This window comes from Amblyraja radiata, chromosome 1 (genome assembly GCF_010909765.2).
Source record: "Amblyraja radiata isolate CabotCenter1 chromosome 1, sAmbRad1.1.pri, whole genome shotgun sequence".
Classification (NCBI taxonomy): domain Eukaryota; kingdom Metazoa; phylum Chordata; class Chondrichthyes; order Rajiformes; family Rajidae; genus Amblyraja; species Amblyraja radiata.
The window spans coordinates 131,559,320-131,582,286 of record NC_045956.1 but is presented as its reverse complement, the minus strand read 5'-3'; the positions used below and the strand labels follow the sequence as shown (position 1 = coordinate 131,582,286).

The 22,967-nt window shown below is 41.0% G+C and overlaps 1 protein-coding gene across 1 annotated transcript in view; it reads right to left on the bottom strand.

The window, feature by feature from the left end:
* hcn1 (hyperpolarization activated cyclic nucleotide gated potassium channel 1) overlaps positions 1-22,967 on the bottom strand; it is a 295,539-nt gene that overhangs the window by 126,938 nt on the left and 145,634 nt on the right. The window contains exons 3-4 of the mRNA XM_033030982.1: positions 17,625-17,786; positions 11,373-11,591 (exon numbers count right to left, since the gene is read on the bottom strand). Of these exons, the coding sequence (XP_032886873.1) occupies positions 11,373-11,591; positions 17,625-17,786 (381 nt within the window). The remainder of the gene's footprint in view (positions 1-11,372; positions 11,592-17,624; positions 17,787-22,967) is intronic.

Below are 22,967 nucleotides of genomic sequence, written 5' to 3'. Positions count from 1 at the left end.
TCATCTGTGCATTAATTGCCTCATACTGTGTTTTGTATTGAATTCTGTCTTTACTTTGTGTACTAGTCATGTCTCTACTTTTTATTTCATTCCCCTTACATGTTTTTCCTCTACATGCTCAATTTTTGTAAGGTGTCCTTGAGACTCTTGAAAGGCGCCCATAAATAAAATTTATTATTATTATTATTATTATTAAAGAGCAACAAATCAAATGGATCAGATGATTCAAAAAGTCTTTTGGTTTAGAATCAATTCCTCAATATTGTAAAAGTATGCATCATTTCATTATTTATGAAAGGTGAAAGTAGTAAACCAGGCATTAACCTTATATGTCATTGGAAAAATGATGGTCTGTAATTAATGGGTAGAAAAACTGATCATCTTGTCGATTTTTAGTTGATCAAAAACAGCCTGTAAGAATAGCAAATCTGACTGATTCTTTTGAAAAATGATAAAAGTTTTGGATTGGGCAATTTTTATGGATATTATTTGTGTGAACTTCCAGAAGTTATTTGAAAGATTATGGAATTGAAACCAAATGATTGACGTGTTTGGAAAATTGGCTGGGATACTCATATCAGCAGTACCATGAGGATCAAAATTCAGAATATTTTTCAATCATTTTGATGATGGGCTAGAAGTTTTGTTTAGTTTAGTTTAGAGATACAGCACGGAAACAGGCCATTTGGCTCACCGGGTCCACAGCGACCAGTGATCCCCAGAACAAGGGGTCACAGTTTAAGGATAAAGGGGAAATCTTTTAGGACTGAGATGAGAAAAACATTTTTTACACAGAGAGTGGTGAATCTGTGGAATTCTCTGCCACAGAATGTAGTTGAGGCCAGTTCATTGGCTATATTTAAGAGGGAGTTAAATGTGGCCCTTGTGGCTAAAGGGATCAGGGGGTATGGAGAGAAAGCAGGTACAGGATACTGAGTTGGATGATCAGCCATGATCATATTGAATGGCGGTGCAGGTTCGAAGGGCCGAATGGCCTACTCCTGCACCTATTTTCTGTTTCTGCACTAGCACTATCCTACGCACTAGGGACAATTCACAATTTTTTTTTACTGAAGCCTATTAACCTGAAAATGTGTACATCCTTGGAGTGTGTGAAACCGGAGCACCCAGAGAATATCCATGCGGTCATGGGGAGAACCAACAGACTCCATACAGACAGCACCCAGTCAGGATCGAACCAGGATCTCTGGCGCTGTAAGACAGCAACTCTACCACTGTGGCACCTATCTGAAAAATGCCAATAGTCCAGTAATAAGTTACAATATGAGCACTTGAGTAGGATTAAAGAGATATTAATGGATTATGCAAATTGAACATTTGGTTCTTTTCCCTAAAATCAGAGGTTATGTCATTAATATTCCAGATTTTATTGCTTCCATTTGGTGTCCCCATACTACATTTTTATTGTCCTATGAATTAAAAGTGCGTTTCTTTTACAAGAACAATGTTGATATTAGACACCTTCTCAAAAAGATACAACAGGAAGCATGCACTTTGTCACAGAGTTGACATAAGGCGTTTAAGTTAAAGATCCACGTGACTCAGACATCTACATTCGTCTGTATAACAAAGTAAAATGCGTGTTCTTGAAACTTTGCACATTCAATTATTATTGGTGCTTGAAACTGATATACAGAGTTTACCACACCATGAAGACTCAATGCTTTATTTTTGACCATTCTCAGCACATTTCATGTTCCTTGTCTGTGCAGATTCAACAGAATGCCAACAAATTGACAAGAAACAATTTTTCATCTTGTATCAGCAGATGATTTTCATGGTGGAAATAAGCATTAGAGACAGAGTTTCTACGCACCAAGTCACGCTATACCTTACAGTCAAAGTATTGATGCAGATAAGTAAACAAGACGGAAGAAGCTCTTCAACAAAAATTTCCAGCATGGTATAATCCACGACAGTGGAATCCCTATCCATTGTGCAGCACTACTTTAAATAACAGCTAATTGTGTAAGTGGTTAATAATTTAAAGGACGTGGAATAAAATTAACAGCTGCCATTTATTACTGCACAATTATGAATCTGGCAAAACAGTGGATCTAGCAAGATCTTTTTACTTCTATCAAGCCACTCATACTCCTCGAATATCCGCGTTCTTCAACTTATTTTTAAGTGGAAAATTCATTAAATTAAAAAAAAATTGTGATGAATCATAACATTTTAAAAAGTGAACTTCAGCTGGACCTTAATTTCCTCACTTATAGGAATTAAAAGCCGGATTAAAACAGCAATACAGATGCCATTTAATAAAGTAAAAGACATCTGTCTTGCAGCAATTTCAGGAGCCTCCAATGACAAATAACAGGTTCGCCTCTGAACATGACTGACAGGTACTTTGAAGAAATCTGAAATTAATATAACAACTAGACATGCTGCTCTCTTAAGTATGATCAATAAGATGGATCTCACCATTTCAACTGGCAGTAACCAGAGGTGGCTACACTCCTATGTTTGGACAGAAGTGCTGTACCCTGAAATGATGATCAAACTAACCAGGCAGAAGTAATTTTGAAACAGGTTCAACCCTAAGTATTAGAGGAGCTAAGAAAATAATCCTGTGAAAACCTGACATGTAAAGGCATCTGCAATGCCAAATAGAACAATCTGCTGTGCTTCTCTCATTGGTATCAACATTTCTTTCTAATTGAATCTTATATAATCTAAACGTCAGCACATGACCTGAATTCATCCCACCTGGACAACTATATCATACTGATTTTCTTTAATCCAATTTCTTTGTCCCTCTATGTTCTTTAATTTTGTGCATATATTTATATTTTTCTTACACATTTGGATTGTCTTTGACTAACAGTTACTTCCTATAATGCTTTGCATAATCAAGTAACTCTTTGCTATTTCTTTAATCACAATTTCTGCACGTATTATAACCTATAGGCTTACATTTCCTGTTATCCATTATCTAACCATTGCACAATCATTTACCATTTTCCTTCCAAAGCTTCTTCAATTTTCAGAACAAGTTTTTATTGCTTCTATTTTGTTTTATCTCCAGGTCGGATAATTATTTGGGTGTCTCAAGTGATGACCTATAATAGACAGTGTGCTTGAACTGCTCATTAGGGTTTGTGACCAAGTTTAAAACCAAATTAATAGACCAGATCCAAGGAGAGATAGCTGAATGGATAGAAAAGTGGCTTCATGGAAGGAAGGAGAGGGTGATGGTAGGACTGGAGGACTGTGACTAGTGGTGTGCCTCAGGGTTTATTGCTGGGCTCATTGCTGTTTGTCATCTATATCAATGATTTGGATGAGAACATAACAGGCATGATTTGCAAGTTTGCAGATGACACTAAAGTGGGTGGTTTTGCAGATAGTGAAATTGTTTGATTGGTTGGGCAGGTGAGCAGAGGCATGGTTGATGGAATTGAATACAGAGAAGTGTGAAGTATTGCATTTTGGGAAGTCAAATAACGGCAAGATGTACACAGGACTCTGGGGAGTATTGTTGAACATTGGGATCTAGGAGTACAGGGTTCCCGTTCCTTGAAAGTAGCATCACAGATAGATAGGGTGGTCGAGGCTTTCAGCACATTGACCTTCAATAGTCAGAATATTGAGTGAAGAAGTTGGGAGGTCATGTTACAGTTGCATAAGATATTGATGAGGCCACATTTGGAGTATTGTGTTCAGTATTGGTCACCATATTATAAGAAATATGTTTTCAAGCCGGAAAGGGTGTAGGGAAGATTCATGAGGATGTTGCCAGGACTCGATGACCTGAGCTATAGGGAGAGGTTGAGCAGGCTAGGACTTTATTTCTTGGAGCACAGGCGGATGAGGGTGATCTTACAGAAGTGCACAAGATCATGACAGGAATAGATTGGGTAAACGCAGAGTCTTTTGCCCTGAGAAGGGGAATTAAGAACAAGGACATTGGTTTAAGGTGAGGGGGGAAAGATTTAATAGGAACCTGAGGGTGTAATGTTTTGTAAACAAAGGAATGAGTTGCCCGAGAAGGTAGGCGAGGCAGATACTATCTTGACGTTTAAGAGGCATTTGGGCAAGAACATGGATAGGATAGGTTTAGAGAGTTATGGCCGAAGTGCGGGAAGGTGGTACCAGTGGATATGAGGCATGTTAGTCGGCGTGGGCAAGTTGGGCCATAGGGCCTGTTTCCACACTGTATGACTATGGCTGCAGAGAAGATAATAATGGGCAGAGAGATAAAAGAGTGGGAAATTCTTAAACAGGTAATTGTTAGAATTCATCAAAAAGATAATCTGCTTAAATGACATGATAATGCATAAATAGCACATGACAAAATGGAAGCATTATAAAACGCATAGCAACCAGGAAGACTTAAAAGGTGGGATGACAAAAATAATACAAATAGTCTGAAGGTAAACAAAAATCATGTTGTAAAATGAAGCGAAACTGTAGATCGGCTATTTCATACTAGTCAATTATAGTGTTTGTTAGTGGTAACTCCGCCGAGTATGTGCTTCATATTAGCAAGAGTCTGCTTACGCTAGTTAGAATTAGTAGCAGCTCGGAGACATAATGACTGCGGATCCTTGCTGTATGTAGATTGAATAAATATGTATTGTATCTTGATGTGTGTTCGAGTCGACTCATTACAGACACTATGAAATTAAATTACCACCGTCTTTGAAATTGATTATCTTCTAATCTTCTAATCTTCTATGTACCTGCCATGGGTACCATGTAATCCCGTGCTACCTGCTCCATGGTCTGATAGTCGGCGACTAAACCATCTCCCCCACCTGGTTTGCCAGGTGAGGAGGGGGCTGTGGACCCCCAGCAGGACCAAAAACAAGGCCTGTCAAAGGGCAGATGAGCTCTTAGCGAGCCAACGGCCATCCACACTTCAGTAGAAGTTGCGATCACTGTCATACATAGCATTGTAAGGCACTGTTCCCGTTGATGTTTTCAACGATGACAACGATGATGATGTCATTAGATGAAAAATCTAACAAACCATTCCACTAATTAAGAAATTAGACCAATGCACAAATTATTGGGAAATGACAGAGATCAACAATGGAGTGTGACTAAATTCGACAAATAATTTCAGCGGATCATAAAGAGTAGAAAAGATTTGTAAAAGCTAGGCTACATCTAAAAAAAAAACATTTGGATTCTTTGAAAAAGTGACAAAAGTGATGGGTTGTGAAATATTTGTCGATGTTCTTGAAAGAGGTGCAGCAGTGATGACAACAGCATTGTAGAACCAAAGAGAGCAGAGAAAACTACTGATGTGTCAGAATCTTGCCGTAAAAGGCAGGAGGCATCAGACAACTCTCAGCAATTCCACTAAATCTCTCCCACCTCCTCCCTGAAAACTTGCAAAGAGACACTCTCTCTAATTCCAGTTCCATCCAACACCACTCTCTTGAAGAGGAAAGAGGGTCTGAAGAAGGGTGGTCTCGACCCGAAACATCACCTATTCCTTCGCTCCATTGATGCTGCCTCACCCGCTGAGTTTCTCCAGCATTTTTGTCTACCTTCGATTTTTCCAGCATCTGCAGTTCTTTCTTAACCACTCCCTTTATGTTAAGTTTTTAAAAATATATTAAATCCATCACATTGTTAAATTGCAAATCGAGAAGCTGCAATTCAATTGCCATGTAGCCCACACCATCAAGTGCAGTAACATCATATGGATAGGACAGGTTTAGAATGGTTCAGACAGGTTTAGAGGGACCAAATGCAGGCAGGTGGAACTAGTGTAGATGGTTGATGATGGCAAGTTGGATCGAAGGTCCTGTTTACACACTGTATGACTCTATCATGCCAAATGTAATAAATACCATCCATTTATTTCTCAGACAAGTAGCCAACATGTACATGAAAGACCTGCCAAATCTGTTGCTCCAGGCATGTATTTTGCTCTGGTAAAGGTGCTGAGAAGCACAGCACCATAATGCAGCAGGCCCACAAGAGTTGCAACGAGATTCATTATCCTTACTTTAGTAAAGATTTTCTGGGATCACAGAGGAGCATAGAAAATGGAATGCTAAATAGTGTAGCACTGGGTCTGAAGAAGAGTAGCAACCCAAATCGCCACCTATTCCTTTTCTACAAGATGCTGCCTGATTTGCTGAGTTACTCCAGCATTTTGTGTCTATCTTCAATGGAGCCAGGAACAGGCCATTTGGCCCACAATGTCTGGGCCAAAAATCATGCCAGGTTAAACTAATCTCCTCTGCCTACACATGATGCATATCCCCCCCCCCCCCCCCCCCCCCCCCCCCCCATCATCACCTGCATTTCCATGTGCATATCCAAAGGTCTCTGAAATAGCACTATTGTATATGCAACCACTCCTGGTAGCACTTTCTAAGCACCCACCACTCTCTCTGTAGTAATCTGCATTGCACACATTTAAAATTTGCCTCTCTCACCTTAAAGCTATGCTCTCCAGTCTTTGACATTTCCACCTGGAGAGATTTTCATCCTTTTATGACTCTCATAATTTTATATGCTTCTATTAGGTCTCCTCTCAGCCTTTAACACTCAGGAGAGAATGATCCAAATTTGTCCAAGCTCTCCCTGTGGCTAATACCCTCTAATCCAAGAAGCATCTGGATTCTGTATCCTCTCCAGAACTTCCACATTCTTCCTGTAATGGGAGTTGGAACAGCTGCAATGAATCTGCTAACTCCTATTGTTTGGCTTCCAACTATTGAACCGATTCCCCCAGCTTCTCCACTCACTTGGCCTACAAATACTGAAGCCTGCTGATCAACCTCAAACCATCACACTGCCCAATGTTACATCAGGACTCCAGTTTTTGTTACATCTCAGAACTGACTTCATCTCCTCCACTCAGCTCCCATTGCTGATGCCAAAGAAACCATGCTCTTCACCTAACTAACTCATGTGTACAATATATCAATGAATGTATTCCAAGGTAGTTATCCATTATTTTTTTAACATAATCTAGGCACTGATTGATTGATACTTTATAATCACAAGTGAAAAGTCACTGTGAAATCCTTCGTTTTGCAAACCATGCACAAAGTATGCTAAGATTTGCCATGCACAGCACACCGACAATGTTACAAGCGCAAGTGATCACACAATCAGTGACTGGCAGAGCAGGCTCAGAGGATGAATTCCTGCTTCCCATTCTCATGTTCATATTGGTTAAATGTAATAAATTTATCAGATTATTAAACAGATTGTGAGCCATCCAAACAGAAAATATCAAATTACTAAAATAACCCTGCGCTTCCTATCCAATATCTCCTTGGTGTCACAAATAAAGTATCCTACTAACAGTTTAGGACAATCAATGAACAAATAACTTTACATCTTTGACAAGTAAGTAACTTGAGCATATGAAACTATGGCATTATTTGCATTGACATGTGACCTTTTTATCCCCAGATAGTTGATAAATCGCTTTGGTTTATTGTTCTTTAAAGGATCCAGTTGAAGTAGCTATTTTGTAGCACTTATCGTCTTAGTTTGTGTCAGCACATAATTTTAATGATCACATCCTACCACTCTAACTAGATAATTTTTTCAAATTCTTTAGCAAATTCTTGCAATGTACCTGGAATCATGAATCATAATTTATAATTATCACAGGTTTTCTTTTGGCACTAATATCTGGAACACTTTCTTCCATTCAGCCAAATTTGCAGGATTTCGACCCGACCTCTTCCAACCACATATGTTGCTCGACTCACTGAGTTCATCCAGCAATTTGGCTGTTCTTTTATAAATACCTAAACTACCAAATAACAAGCCTAAAGAACAATAGATCAGCCATGATTGAATGGTGGAGTAGACTCGATTGGCTGGCTTCTGCTCCTATGTCTTATGATTTTACCTCTAAAGAAATAAAGCACTGAAATGGTCTTCCTTTGTGGAGCTCTAAATTTCTCCCAGTCCTCTGATTTTCCGCTTCTTCTGGCCAATTTATATGCCTCTTCCTTGGATTAAACACTTTCATTGACCACGGTTGAGCTGCCTTCCCAGTTTTATTTTTCATCAGATGAACAATTTCAGGAGTTCATCCATGCGGTCTTTAAATCTTTGCCAATGCATCTCCACCGTCAACCCGTTAAGTTGAATTTGCCAGTCTATCCTAGCCTATTCCCATCTCATACCTTCAAAGTCTCCTTTATTCAATTTCAGGACCTTAGTCTCTGAATTAACCGTATCACTGTCCATCTTAATGCAGAATTCCAGCATATTATGGTTACTGTTCCCCAGGGGGCCTTGCACAACAAGATCACTAACTAATCCTTCCACATTACACAATACCCAGTCTAGGATGGCCTGCCCTCTAGTTGGTTCCTCCACATATTGGTTTAAAAACCCATCCCATATACATTCCAGGAAATCCTCCTCCTCAGCACTGTTACCAATACCAACTGGTATCAGCAGCTCTTACAGCAGGTTATGAAAATGTGCCTTGGCTATAATGTAGACATGGCCTTTATGTCCACTTTTTCATTTATTGTGCTGATTCAACCTTATTCTTTTTTAGGAAACAGATCAATATCTTCCACCAAATACCAGCTGTCTGTTTTTAAAGTCTCGAGTGTGCATAAAAATAGTGGACTGTGTGAACTGTTGTTTTGAGGTTAACCTAACAAGCTTCTTTGGACACTACCTTCAGACAATTTCTGACTATGTGCAAGGCATTCTTTCTGGCAGGATAATGGCATAGGAAAGATCAATAGAAATTCTTCAAGGCTCTAATGATGAATGAGCACCAATCAAATTAGCTTAGGAAAAGGCAATGCGTAACAATCTAGATACTGAAGATCCGTAGGATCATGAAACATGGCAGTCAGCACGCCAAATTGAATAGTCCTGTTAAAGAAACATAGAAAATAGATGCAGGAGGAGGCCATTCAGCCCTTCAAGCCAGCACCACCATTCATTGTGATCATGGCTGAACGTCCCCAATCAATAATCCGTGCCTACCTTCTCCCCATATCCATTGATTCCACTAGCCCCTAGAGCTCTATCTAACTCTCTCTTAAATCCATCCTGTGATTTGGCCTCCATTGCACTCTGTGGCAGGGAATTCCACAAATTCACAACTCTCTGGGTGAAAAACGTTTTTTCTCACCTCAGTCTTAATTGGACTCCCCTTTATTCTAAGACTGTGGTCCCTGGTTCTGGACTCGCCCAACATTGGGAACATTTTTCCTGCATCTAGCTTGTCCAGTCCTTTTATACGTCTCCATAAGATTCCCCCTCATCCTTCTAAACTCCAGTGAATACAAGCCTAGTCTTTTCAATCTTTCCTCATTTGACCGTCCCGCCATCACAGGGATCAATCTCGTGAACCTACGCTGCACTGCCTCAATCACAAGGATGTCCTTCCTCAAAAGCATTGTTCATCACAGTGAACTATCAGTCCCAAACTCTACTCTTATAATTACCTACAACACAACATAAAGTACCCATTGTTATTTCTGGTTTAGAACATAGCGGATTGCCAGCCTAAAGATTGCACATAAGCACCCATTTTAAATTTCCGTTTTAGGACAAGTAGGATTGCTAGCCTAAAGACTGCATTATAACCCCATTAAAAGTTCTTCAGGAATATCACCCCGACATAACCAACACCAACTCGGTTTCTCTCCTCAGCGGACTCTGTCCCCAGCAGCTGCATGGCAATTACAAACACTTTCTCTGGTTTCTGGTTTCCCTTTTTATTTCTAAGTTGTACAACAGATGAAGTGATGCTGTTATACACTGCATGATGATAATAATAATAATAATGGATGGGATTTATATAGCGCCTTTCTAATACTCAAGGCGCTTTACATCGCATTATTCATTCACTCCTCAGTCACACTCGGTGGTGGTAAGCTACTTCTGTAGCCACAGCTGCCCTGGGGCAGACTGACGGAAGCGTGGCTGCCAATCTGCGCCTACGGCCCCTCCGACCACCACCAATCACTCACACACATTCACACACAGGCAAAGGTGGGTGAAGTGTCTTGCCCAAGGACACAACGACAGTATGCACTCCAAGCGGGATTCGAACATTAGGTAAGTTCTTTTACTGACTTGCCACTTCAATTACTTCAAAATATTTTCAAGAGATTCCTCCCGAAATGGAGCGTACAAAATAATTTCAGAATAGCTTAGCTGTGATTGCCACATTAATGGCCCAACATTTGCCTTAAGTAGTGAATCAATCTAACATCTTGCTGACCTATGTGAAATGGTCAGTTTTACCTTGCAGAGGCACTTGGAAGGAAGTCAATGTCATCAGTTCTGTGCAAAGGCAAGGCTTCCTGCAATGTAAACACCATCACATGGGGGAAACACCTGACTAAACCCCACCCACAAAATGGCCGCATGTTTGTCAGGCAGGTAAGATGCATCTCCTGGAAGAGCTGGATGTCAAAGCTGTCAGCAATGATGAATGTTACACTTAAAAATATAAAAAAACTATTAAAGTTACTTCAAACTATGAAAAATGTTTTCTAACATTATGAAAAAAAAAACTGGAACACAAACAATTTGAAAAACGCTAACTGTAAGAGCTTGCAAAAGTCTATTGAAGTAGGCTGTTTGTGGGCAAAGTGACTTCTGAAAAGGTGGATGCTTTGAAAAATCTTAGTCAACATGGACAAGTTGGACATAGGGTCTGACCGAGGCCTATAGAGCCAAGATGCATACCTCTATGACTAGTCCTGTAACCAAGGAAAGGAATATGATAGGCATAGATGGGGTAGACAGTCAGAATCTTTTTTTTCCCCCATGGTGTAAATGTCAAATACTAGAAGGCATAGCTTTAAGATTAGAGGGAATAGGTTTAATGGAAATGTGTGGGGGAAATTATTTTACACTGAGAGCGGTGGGTGCCTGGATTGTGGTTCCAGGGGTGGTGGTTAAGGCAGATATGCTAGAGGTGTTTAAGAAGCTGTTAGATAGGCACATGGATATGTAAGAAATGCAGAGATAGAGCTTTTTCCTGTGCTGTATTGTTCTCTATCCTAGTGGTAATCGGAATGTACTGAGAACTTCAAATCATTTTCAATAGGAGCACACGAAAGCCCATTGTAAATCACCGAAGGAGCACGACACGACAGGTGTGGTAGGTTATATAAATCCTAAAGTGCCATCGCAGAGCCCAGACTGCAGGGCTAATGTCACACTCAATCACTATAAGCATTCATAAAAAATAAACAACTGTGCAGGTTTCACCTTGAGTATACACGTAATGTCTCATGAAGCATTGCAGCCTTTGAATGTCTGATAAGCCAATAGCAACTACTAAATAGGGAGATACTGAAAAGATTTACTCTGACATTGTTTCATAAGAAGACGATGCAGTGGCATAATATTGTCTATGTTGCAACACCTACCTTTTCCTGGTACTGTCGTCTTGAGGAATCTAGGGATTGGATGAGGGCTGTCGCGTGGCCCACGAACATTGCGTAGCACGTGGCTCCCACTATCATGCTCAATATGGTTATCCAGAGATCAGACATCGTCACTGGTGCCCGAGCTCCATAGCCAATGCAAAGCATATGGCTCATAGCTTTGAACAGTGCATAGGAGTACTGCATCCCCCATGACTCATTCTGCATAAAAAAAAAGAACACACAGTCAGCAAAAACTTTTGAAAGACTTAATTTCTCATGTTATTATTAGAAGTGTAATGGATCACTAGCTGCTGCGACATTAAGCTACCGACTTCTCCTTCAAGCCCGAGAGAGATTATCTGGTCTTCAGAGACTGCTACATTTTGCTGTTCCTTTTGTGTTTTGCTTACCAATTCAGAATTTCATAGATCAGTACACTCCTATCATTGTATCTCCTATTTTTATATCTTGCTCCATATCTTTTCAACTGCATTGCCTACTCTTTAATCTTTGTTTTATAATCTAACCCTTTTCATTGTACAGAAAAACATGTACGTGAAGATACACTGGGAAGCACATGCACAAAATGGTACAAATTGATATGTAAGCAGGTAATTTAATAGATAATGCAAAGATATATGTTTAGAAATTGAATGTAACTGTCTTTTGATGAACCAAATGTATATACTGTCAACACTGTATATTATCTTCAAAATTGTACACAATTGAGCAAAGATATGTAGGTAAAATGATTTGTACACAGAATCATATGGTAGACAGGACCTGTTCTACTGTACTTTCAGGACATAATTGAATTATGTTGCTACAATAAAGAGGCATACTGAAATATCTGGCCTTCATAGAAGTCTTACAAATCATTTTTTAATAACATATTTTGTTAGAAGTATAAAAATAAAGGCATAAAAAGTATAAAAAGTATAAAATCCTGCTCCAATTACATATGATAGGCATTGTTTTTTCATGATGGTACACATTTGGCAGTCATGCCCTTAAAATGCTTATGCACCTGTCCCACTTAGGAAACCTGAACGGAAACCTCTGGAGACTTTGCGCCCCACCCAAGGTTTCTGTGCAGTTTCCGGAGGTTCCCAGAGGTTTTTGTCAGTCTCCCTACCTGCTTCCACTACCTGCAACCACCGGCAACCACCTGCAACCCCCGGGAACTGTTTCCGTTCAGGTTTCCTAAGTGGGACAGGGGCTTTAGGCAGCTTATAGGACGATGCACCACCATAGATACGAAGAGCCAAAATCGGGAGGCATACAAGCACCTTTTTGTCTCCAAAAAAAGCACTGATTATAGCAAGCACAGAAAACACCTGAATATAATTTTTGACAGAAGCAATAACATTAATGTCCCTCTAGCTATATTGTGTATGAGTGCTATTCATGATGAGTATCAAGTTATGCAATGGTATGTAGCATTTCCATGATGCCTTTATTTTATAAAAGCAGATATAATTTAATCTTACTGAGTGAGAGCAATTCTAGCCTTTGGTGACCTCACTTTAATTATCCCCAAATAGATTGACTTGAAAAAAAACATACCCGATTTTATTACACTGCTTATGTTTTAAAGACAGTTAAAATATTACCAGATGATCTAACCTACTTTAAAGTACGCAACTCTAACAAGAATGACAACTTTATTCATTTTGTTGATGACAAAATGTGAACAGATTTGATGACATTTTCAGATGCCAATTGATTAATTACTAATTTTCCCCCAAAAATTTGAAAAATAAATAACAAATTGGATCTTCTGCTATGGCGAGATATGGTGAGAATAAGTGTCTGCTCATTGACCAAAGGGTATGACAATCGCCTTAAAACCGTTATGACTTTCAAAACAACTATTTTGCTTATTGCAGTGATTTTAATTCTCAATAGTTGTGTAAAACAGGCATTATGGATTGATTACCTCACTTGAACTTCCTTTTCACTGAAACAAAAACAGAAACAGTGGAAGAACTTAGCCAGTCAAGCAGCATCAGTGGAAGGAGAAACCAGTCAACATTTTGGCGTGGTGACCCTTATTCAGAACTGGGGAAGAGCAGAGCATTTATAGATGTCAATGCAGAGTTGTGGGGAAGGAGTCTGGTGTGTGAGAAAGGACTGTATGGAGGAAGCTCAGATGTTACACTGTGCAGATCATTAGCAAAAAAGAATGATTGAACGTCAAAAATTAAAATGGAGCAACTGATCTGTCAGTATTTCATGCAGTTTTGGTCTCATTTTACAGGGTGGACATGGAGGTTTTGGAGATGGTACAAAAGAGGTTCGCCAGGATGTTTTCTGGAACGGACAATAAGCAGAATTTGGACAATCTTGGATTGTTTTCTCAGGAACAATGGAGACTACGGGGCAACCTGATAATAGTATATTAAAAATATGAGAGGAATAGACAAGGTAAATATTCAGAGTCTTTTGTCAAAGAGACAAAGTCAAATACTTGAGGGCAGGGCTTCAAGTTGAGAGAGGGAAAATTAAAAAATGTACTTGGAAATTTATGTTACACAGAATGGGAGGTGCCTGGAATGCAGTGGTGTTAGGGGCGGTGGGGGGAACAGATACAATAGCAATGTAAAGAGACATTTAGGCAGACACGTGACAATTTGTCACTGTCAGAAACAAGGAAACCTGACCACCGGACCAATTAAAATATTCCGATAATCCAATTATCCCAGAATTGCTGATTCTTCCAGCTTCTCTGACTGTATCATTGCCAGGGAATAAGAATGATAAGAAGATAGACACAAGAAGCTGGAGTAACTCAGTGGGACAAGCAGCATCTCTGGAGAGAAGGAATGGGTGAAGTTTCTGATCGAGACCCTTCTTCAGACTGGTTAGGGATAAGGGAAACGATGTGGGGAGATAAAGAACAATGAATGAAAGAAATGCAAAAAAGTTACAATGATAAAGGAAACAGGCCATTGTTAGCTGTTTGTAGGGTAAAAATGAGAAGTTAGTGCGAATCATCCCTACATAGGCCTTTGTGTCCTAGGTCTCAATTGTCAGAGAGAGCGAAATGCAAATTGGAGGAACAGCATCTCATATTTCGCTTGGGCAGCTTACAGCCCAGTGGTATGAATATTGCTTTCTCTCATTTCTGGTAGCCCCGGCATTCCCCCTCTCTCTATCCCTCCCCCACCCAAGTTCCACTAGCTTCTCATTTTCACCCTACAAACAGCTACTTTTTTGTATATCGTTCATTCATTGTTCCTTATCTCTCCACATCACCATCTATATCTCTCATGTGCCTTATCCCTACCCAGTCTGGAGAAGGGTCTCGATCCGAAACATCACCCATTCCTTCCCTCCAGAGATACCGCCTGTCCCACTTAGTTACTTCAGCTTCTTGTGTCTATCTTCATAATCATAATCATAATTTATTAGCCAATTATGTTTTGAAACATACAAGGAATTTGATTTGCCATACAGTCATACCAAAAAGCAACAAAACACAGTTACATTAAAAATTTACATAAACAACCACCATACAGGCTCTTCCACATTCACCACTGCTGGAAGCCAATAAAGTCTTATCATCTGTCATCCATTTCCCCCGTGGTCAGGGGAAGTCAAACCATCTGCAGTCGAGGCGATTGAAGGTCCCACAGAAGGCAATCGAAGCTCTCTCGTCAGGGCGAGCGACGCTCCCGCGATCGCGGCTTGGAGCTCCTATAGCCAGTCTCTAACCAGGGACTGCGAGCTCCATGATGTTAAAGTCTGCAGGATTCTGCGGTTGGATCTCCGAGGTCTATCCCTGACAAAGGGATCACAAGCTCCATGATGGTAAGTCCGCAGGCTACCACGGTTGGAGCTCCTGAGGTCCCAGCAAGAGGCTGCCAGCTCCACGATGTTAGGCCACAATACAGACAGAGATACAACAGAAAAAGTTGCATCTCCATTGAGGAAAGAGATTAAAAATGTTTCCCCCTCCCACCCCACATAACACAAAACTAAAACATACCTTTTACTACAAACTAAAAACACAAAGAAGGAAAAAGACAAGACAGACCATTGGCAAGGCAGCCATCATTCGGCGTCCCCTGGAAACATAAAAAATATATCCTGGTCCATACTTTTCTTTACACTTGAGTTATCTGACAGGTGTGCCGGTCACTTCCCACCTTTCATGGTTGATTAATTGGCCATTGTAAATTAATTAGGTGATTGGCAAAAGAATCAGAGGTTTTTCGACATATTGGTGAGTGCATGTTCCAGGGTACAGGGAGGTAAAGAGGAGGGAATGGAACCGATTCTGGTGCTACTGGCCTCGGATCTGACACCTACTGGATGCAATGAATGGCCTTCTCTCGTAATAAGTACTAATATTAGACTACTAATAGTTTTTTAACCTTTTCCATTTTCTCGCAGTTCGTTCGTGCAAATTAAATCCCGTGGTATTATTGCTTTATTATTTTTTAATTCTCACTAAATATTTCTTGAGACTTGCTCTTCTGTTTCCTTCTATTTTAGGAATCCCTAGCATTGTAACAGATCTTCTTTTCCTTCATCCGGCACTCCAATACACCTGGACCATTTCCGACACTTCCCTACCATTCCTTGACCTCACCATCTCCATCGCAGGGGACAGACTTCTGACCGACATACACTACAAACCAACTGACTCACATGGCTATCTGGACTACACGTCTTCCCACCCTGCCCCCTGTAAAGACTCCATCCCCTACTCCCAATTCCTCCGCCTACGCCGCATCTGCTCCCAGGATGAGACGTTCCACACCAGGGCATCGGAAATGTCCTCGTTCTTCAGGGAACGGGGATTCCCCTCCGCCACCATAGATGAGGCTCGCACCAGGGTCTCATCCATACCCCGCAACACTGCTCTCTCTCCCCATCCCCGCACTCGCAACAAGGGCAGAGTCCCCCTAGTCCTCACCTTTCACCCCACCAGCCGGCAAATACAACAAATAATCCTCCGCCATTTCCGCCACCTCCAACGTGACCCCACCACTCGCCACATCTTCCCATCTCCCCCTATGTCTGCCTTCCGCAAAGACCGCTCCCTCCGCAACTCCCTTGTCAATTCTTCCCTTCCCTCCCATACCTTCCCTCCCCGGGCACTTTCCATTGCAACCGCAAGAAATGCAACACCTGTCCCTTCACCTCCCCCCTCGACTCCATTCATGGACCCAAGCAGTCGTTCCAGGTGCGACAAAGGTTCACCTGTATCTCCTCCAACCTCATCTACTGCATCCGCTGCTCTAGATGTCAGCTGATTTACATCGGGGAGACTAAGCGGAGGTTGGGCGATCGTTTCGCCGAACACCTCCGCTCAGTCCGCAATAACCTACCTGAACTCCCGGTGGCTCAGCACTTCAACTCCCCCTCCCATTCCCAATCCGACCTCTCTGTCCTGGGTCTCCTCCATTGCCAGAGTGAGCAACACCGGAAATTGGAGGAACAGCACCTCATATTCCGCCTGGGTTGCTTGCGTCCGGATGGCATGAACGTTGAATTCTCCCGGTTTTGCTAGCCCTTGCTGTCTCCTCCCCTTCCTTAACCCTCGAGCTGTCTCCTCCCATCCCCCCGCCCTCGGGCTCCTCCTCCTCCCTTTTTCCTTCCTTCTCCCCCCACCCCCCATCAGTCTGAAGAAGGGTTTCGGCCCGAAACGTCGCCTATTTCCTTCGCTCCATAGATGCTGCTGCACCCGCTGAGTTTCTCCAGCATTTTTGTGTACCTTCTCTTCTTTTCCTTGCCGCTGATGAAATTGATTCAGTCCTTGAACAATATGGTGACCCTCTTGATCAATTCCGTCACCCTGACCTTTTCTTTTACTCTCCTTCTTGGAAATGTTGTATTGTGATTTTTTTTTTCTGTTGAGTCAAGCCACATTTTACCTCTTCATTACTAATTCTTGCTCTGTCTCTCCTAGTTTTTTATAAACCCATCCCTCCTCTCCGCTGTTATACTGTGGCCCTCTTACCCCTGCCAGAAAATACATAACTACTCTCCTGTAGCATGAGTTACCTTCTTTATGAATACATATTTTTCCCTCAGTCCACGTGCAACTTGTATGGAATTGCCACACAGCACAACATTATTGTTAGATAATCAATGCCATGAAGAATCAAATTTAAATGTTGAAGTGTTTCGAAGGATACTCTTGGTGCACATGCAATACTTGAATGTACGCTTACTTCTGGGCTCGGGACCATGTTTCAAGAAAGGCTGAGGAATATACATAAAAAATATAACAATACTTACAACCATACCATTTAGAGACACCCAACAATTAGGGGGGAAATCCTGAAGCAATGGAACTAGAAACTGGAGACAACCATCCCAGTGGCATAAGAGAAGCATCATTCCAATGAGGTTAAATATTCTCACCACAGCACTGGCAAAGTCATATGTCATATGGAATATCTGAAAGGTAACAAAAAAGAAATTAGGATTTAAGCTTTGGCTTCAGATTCAGATTCAACGTTATTGTCATTGTGCAGTGTACAGTACATTGGTAAATGTCATCATTGATATTCCAAAGGATAATCAAGTTGGAACATTTGAAATTTTTTAGATAACTGATGATTTGATTATTTTGAAACTATCAACGTTTGTGGAGTAAAAATTCCATAACACTTGTAGCATTATATATTTCAAGTAAGGACTAGAAATTCTGCTCACCATTGTAAGAGACATAAAATAAGAAACTGATTATTCAGCAAGTAGCCTTTTTCACGAATCCTGTTCATTAAAGTCAGAAAGTCATACATAGTGGAAACAGGCCCTCTGGCCCAACATACCTACATCAACCAACATGCCCCAACTACACTATTCCCACCTGCCTGCATTTGCCTATATCCTTCCAAACCCATTCTATCCATGAAACTAAACCTATGTCCTCTGGTGTCGGTTCATAAATTTCCCTACTCTGGGTAAAAGACGCTGCGTGTTTACCCAATGTATTCCTCTCAGAGTTGTACACTTCTAAAATATTCCCCCCCACACACACACGTCCTCCTACACTCCAAAGGAATAAAGCCATAGCCTGCTCAACCTCTCGCTATAACTCAAGCCCAAGAGTTCTGGCAACACCCTCATTACTGTTCTCTGCATCTGGAATGTGTAGGTTAAACTATGACGAGCATTTGTCGGTACTGGGCCTTTACTCACTGGAGTTTAGAAGAATGAGTGGGGACCTCACTGAAACTTACAGAATAGTGAAAGGCTTGGATAGAGAGGATGTGGAGAGGATGCTTCCACTAGTGGGAGATTCTAGGACTTGAGGTCATAGCCTCAGAATTAAAGGACTTTCTTTTAGGAAGGAGATGAGGAGAAATTCCTTAGTCAGAGTGCGGTGAATCTGTGGAATTCTTTGCCACAGAAGGCTGTGAAGGCCGTCAGTGGATATTTCTAAGGCAGAGATACATAGATTTTTGATTAGTCCAGGTGTCAGAGGTTATGGGGAGAAGGCAGGTGAATGGGGTTAGGAGGGAGAAATAGATCAGCCATGATTGAATGACTGAATAGACTTGATGAGCCGAATGGGCGAATTGTACTCCTATCACTTATGACTATATAACATCTTTCCTATAACATGGTGACCAAAACTGAACACAAAACTCTAAATGTGGCTTCACCAACATCTAATATAACTGTAACATGACCCCTCAACTTCTATCCTCAACACTCTGACTGTTGAAGGCAAATGTGCTGAAAGCCTTTTTGACCGTTTCTACATGTGACGCCACTTTCAAGAAACCATGTACCTGCACTCTTAGAAATCCTCTGCTCTGCAACACACCCCAGAGTCCTACAATTCCTTAAAACAAATAAAATCAGTTCAATGATAACCATTTATCAGACTTTAATCAGACTCAGATTTCCCAGCACAATGAAAAGCCTCAGCCGTATCATTAGCATACTGTCTTATACGTGCAATTTAAAAACAGTAAATGGAAATGAATAATACATTTTCAAAGTTTGATTCGCCTGCGGTAGTATTAATAATTTAAATTATCTGGTAGTTAACATAAAGAAAATTCACCAAAGGAATAGCATCAAAATCACAATTTAATGCTCAGTGACAAAGATGTTCTCGGGCTCATCAAATCGCTAACTTTGTACATTTGATCTTCAATCTGAACACTTACTGTACCAAAGTCTAATGCCACTTTAAGTATCAAGAATACTTACATGTGTGAATAGGTTTAGTACAGTAAAAAGTAAACTCAACTTGTCACTTGAGGGATTTAATTTTTTTGGTTGTCAATATGATTTTATTTCATTTTATTGCCAGTTATTAATAAAGGGAACATAAACAAATGTGATTATCCACAACAAACTGCCATGCAGGCACATAGGTAACACAGTCATTTATGGCAAGGGCTTTAGTGTTCCCAGTGGGAGATTCCAGAATGAGGGGGCTCAATTTAAAAATAAGGGGTCACTCACAAGGTAGAGATAATTTGAAAATGTTTCCCTCAGAGAGTTTTTGGAACTCACTTGGAACAGTCTGGGCGGCACGATGGCGGAGAGGTAGCGCTGCTGCCTTACAGTGCCAGAGACCCGGCTACGATCCTGACTACGGGTGCTGTCACAACAGAGTTTGCATGTTCCCCCCGTCACCTGCATGGATTTAGTTTACTCCGGATACTCCAGTTTCCTCCCACACTCCAAAGACGTACACATTTGTAGGTTAATTAGCTTGGTAAAATGGTCATAAGGTCATAAGTGATAGGATTAGAATTAGGCCATTCGGCCCATCAAGTCTACTCTGCCATTCAATCATGGCTGATCTATCTCTCCCTCCTAATCCCATTCTACTGCCTTCTCCCCATAACCTCTGACACATGTGCTAATCAAGAATCTATCTATCTCTGCCTTAAAAATATCCACTGACTTGGCATCCACAGCCTTCTGTGGCAAAGAATTTCACAATTGTAAATTGTCCCTATTGTGTATAGGATCGTGTTAACATACGGGGATTACTGGTTGGCGCAGACTCAGTGGGTCAAAGGGTCTGTTTCCGCACTGTTTTTCTAAACTAAACTAAAAAGTCTAAAATTTTTTAAAGGCAGAGATGGATAGATTCTTGGAGACACAAGGAACTGCCTGGAATCTTGAGCAAAACACAAAACACTGAGTTGAGTAACTCAGTGGGCCAGGCAGCATCATAGGAGAATGGACAGGACCTTTTGGGTCAGGACCTTTCCTCCGATAGATTCTTGATAAGGTTTAAAGGTTAGAACATATAACATAGAAGAGTACAGCACAGGAATGGGCCCATCGACACACTATGTTTGTGACAAACAAGATGCCTGGCTGAACTAATCTCATCTGCTTGTACATGATCCATATCCCTCTCTTCCCTGCACTTCCATTTGCCTATCCAAAAGCCACTTAAAAGCTGCTATCATATCTGCCTCCACCACCACCCCTGGCAATGCGTTCCATGCCCCGACTACCCTCTGCATAAAGAAAACTTGCCCCACTCATCTCCTTTAAACTTCCCCCCTCTCATCTTACAGCTATGCCCTCAACTATTGGACATTTGCACCATGGGGGAAAAAAATGTTCTAATTGTCAACCCTATCTATGCCTTTCATAATTTTATATACTTCTATCAAGTAAGTCTCCCCTCAACCTCTGACACGCCAGTGGTAACAATCCAAGTTTATCTAACCTTTCCCTGCAGCTGAAACTCTCTAATCCAGGCAGCATTCTGGTAAATCCCCCATGCACCCTCTCCAATGCTTCCACATCTTTCCTGTAATGGGGCGACCAGAATTGCACACAATATTCCAAATGCGTTGGAATAGTTCCAAAACTAATGTCATAGAGCTGAATCATGACTTCTTGACTCTTGTACTTCATGGCCCAAACAATGAAGGCAAGCATACCATATGCCTAGGTTATTACAGGTTGATGGATGGTGGATTGAGTATTATTAAATGCTGGAGCAGGCTCAAGGGCTGAGCGGCCTGCTCCTGTTCCCGATTCATATTTTTGTATGTATAACAGGTTTAGGTTTTTTTAACGTTATTGTAATGAGGTACAGTGAAAAGCTTTGTTTTGCATGCTATACAAACAGATCAGATATAATATGCATGAATACAATCAAGTCAAACTCAATACAATAAATAGAGCTAAGGGCAGGATACAGAGAGCAGAATATAGATTTTGCATTGTGGCGCATCAGTTCCAGAGACAAGGTCTAATATCCGAGGTGAACCGGTGATCTTATGGAAGGACCGTTCAGAAGCTTGATAATGGACTGGGAAGAAGCTGTTCCTGAGTCTAGTGGTGTGCGCTTTCAAGCAATTGTACCTTCTTTAACACATGAGCAGGAAGAAGAAATGATCAGGGTGGGACAAGATTACGTATATTGGCTTTCTGAGGCAATATGAAGTGTAGATGGAGTCAATACACAGGTTTCACTCTAAAATAGTGGAGTATACAACAATACAATACAATACAATACAAATTTATTGTCATTTGAGACTCAGTGAGACTCAAACAAAATTTTGTTTCCACAGCCATACAAACAAAGACAATGTCCTACAGACATACACACAATTAAATTCACACAAACATCCATCACAGTGAACCCACTGTGATGGAAGGCAAAGTCTTTTCTCTCCCCTGCTCTCAATGTCTCTCCCGATGTCCAAGCCCCAGGCGGGTGATGATAATTCCCACGGCCATTTTAGGCCGTGCGGGACGATTTACGGCCCCGCTCCCGGTCTGAAAGTACAAGGTTGGAACCCCCACGGGCGATGGTGAGTCCCGCGGCCATGAAGGTATCAGTCCAGAGAAGCTAAAACATCATCTAAATTATGCTGACATTTATTTTTAAGCTGGAACAGAAAATTTCTTCTCCAGTAAGTTCTCGTTCACCTTATTTTGAAGGATGTCAGTTGGATGAATTATACTCCATTTTGTATCAGTACCCAATCAATATAAATGCTAACTGGGCTATTCAACAGTGGCTTCACAGAAAGCAATGGCCATTTGTAAATATATATATATATTTCCGTATCAGAGTGCTATAATAAAGATCAACACAATGGAGACTGTCTTTTAAAAAAACTTTTAAACCTAATGTTAATTTCAAATTACTCAATAAGGAGTACTCTAATTTGAGGAAGGACATTCTTGCTATTGAGGGAGTGAAGGGTATGTTCACTAGGCTAATTCTGGGATGGCGGGACTGTCATATGATGAAAGAATGAAGCGACTAGGTTTGTATTTACTGGAATTTGGAAGGATGAGATGGGATCTTACAGAAAAATATAAAATTATTAAGGGATTGGACACGCTAGATGCAGGAAACATGTTCCTGATGTTGGGGGAGTCCAGAACCAGGGGCCACAGTTTAAGAATAAGGGATAGGCCATTTAGAACTGAGATGAGGAAAAACTTTTTCACCCAGAGAGTTGTGAATTTGTGGAATTCTCTGCCTCAGAAGGCAGTGGAGGCCGATTCACTGGATGCATTCAAAAGAGAGTTAGATATAGCTCTTAGGGCTAACAGAACCAAGGGATATGGGGAGAAGGCAGGAATGGGGTACTGATTGTGGATGATCAGCCATAATCACATTGCATT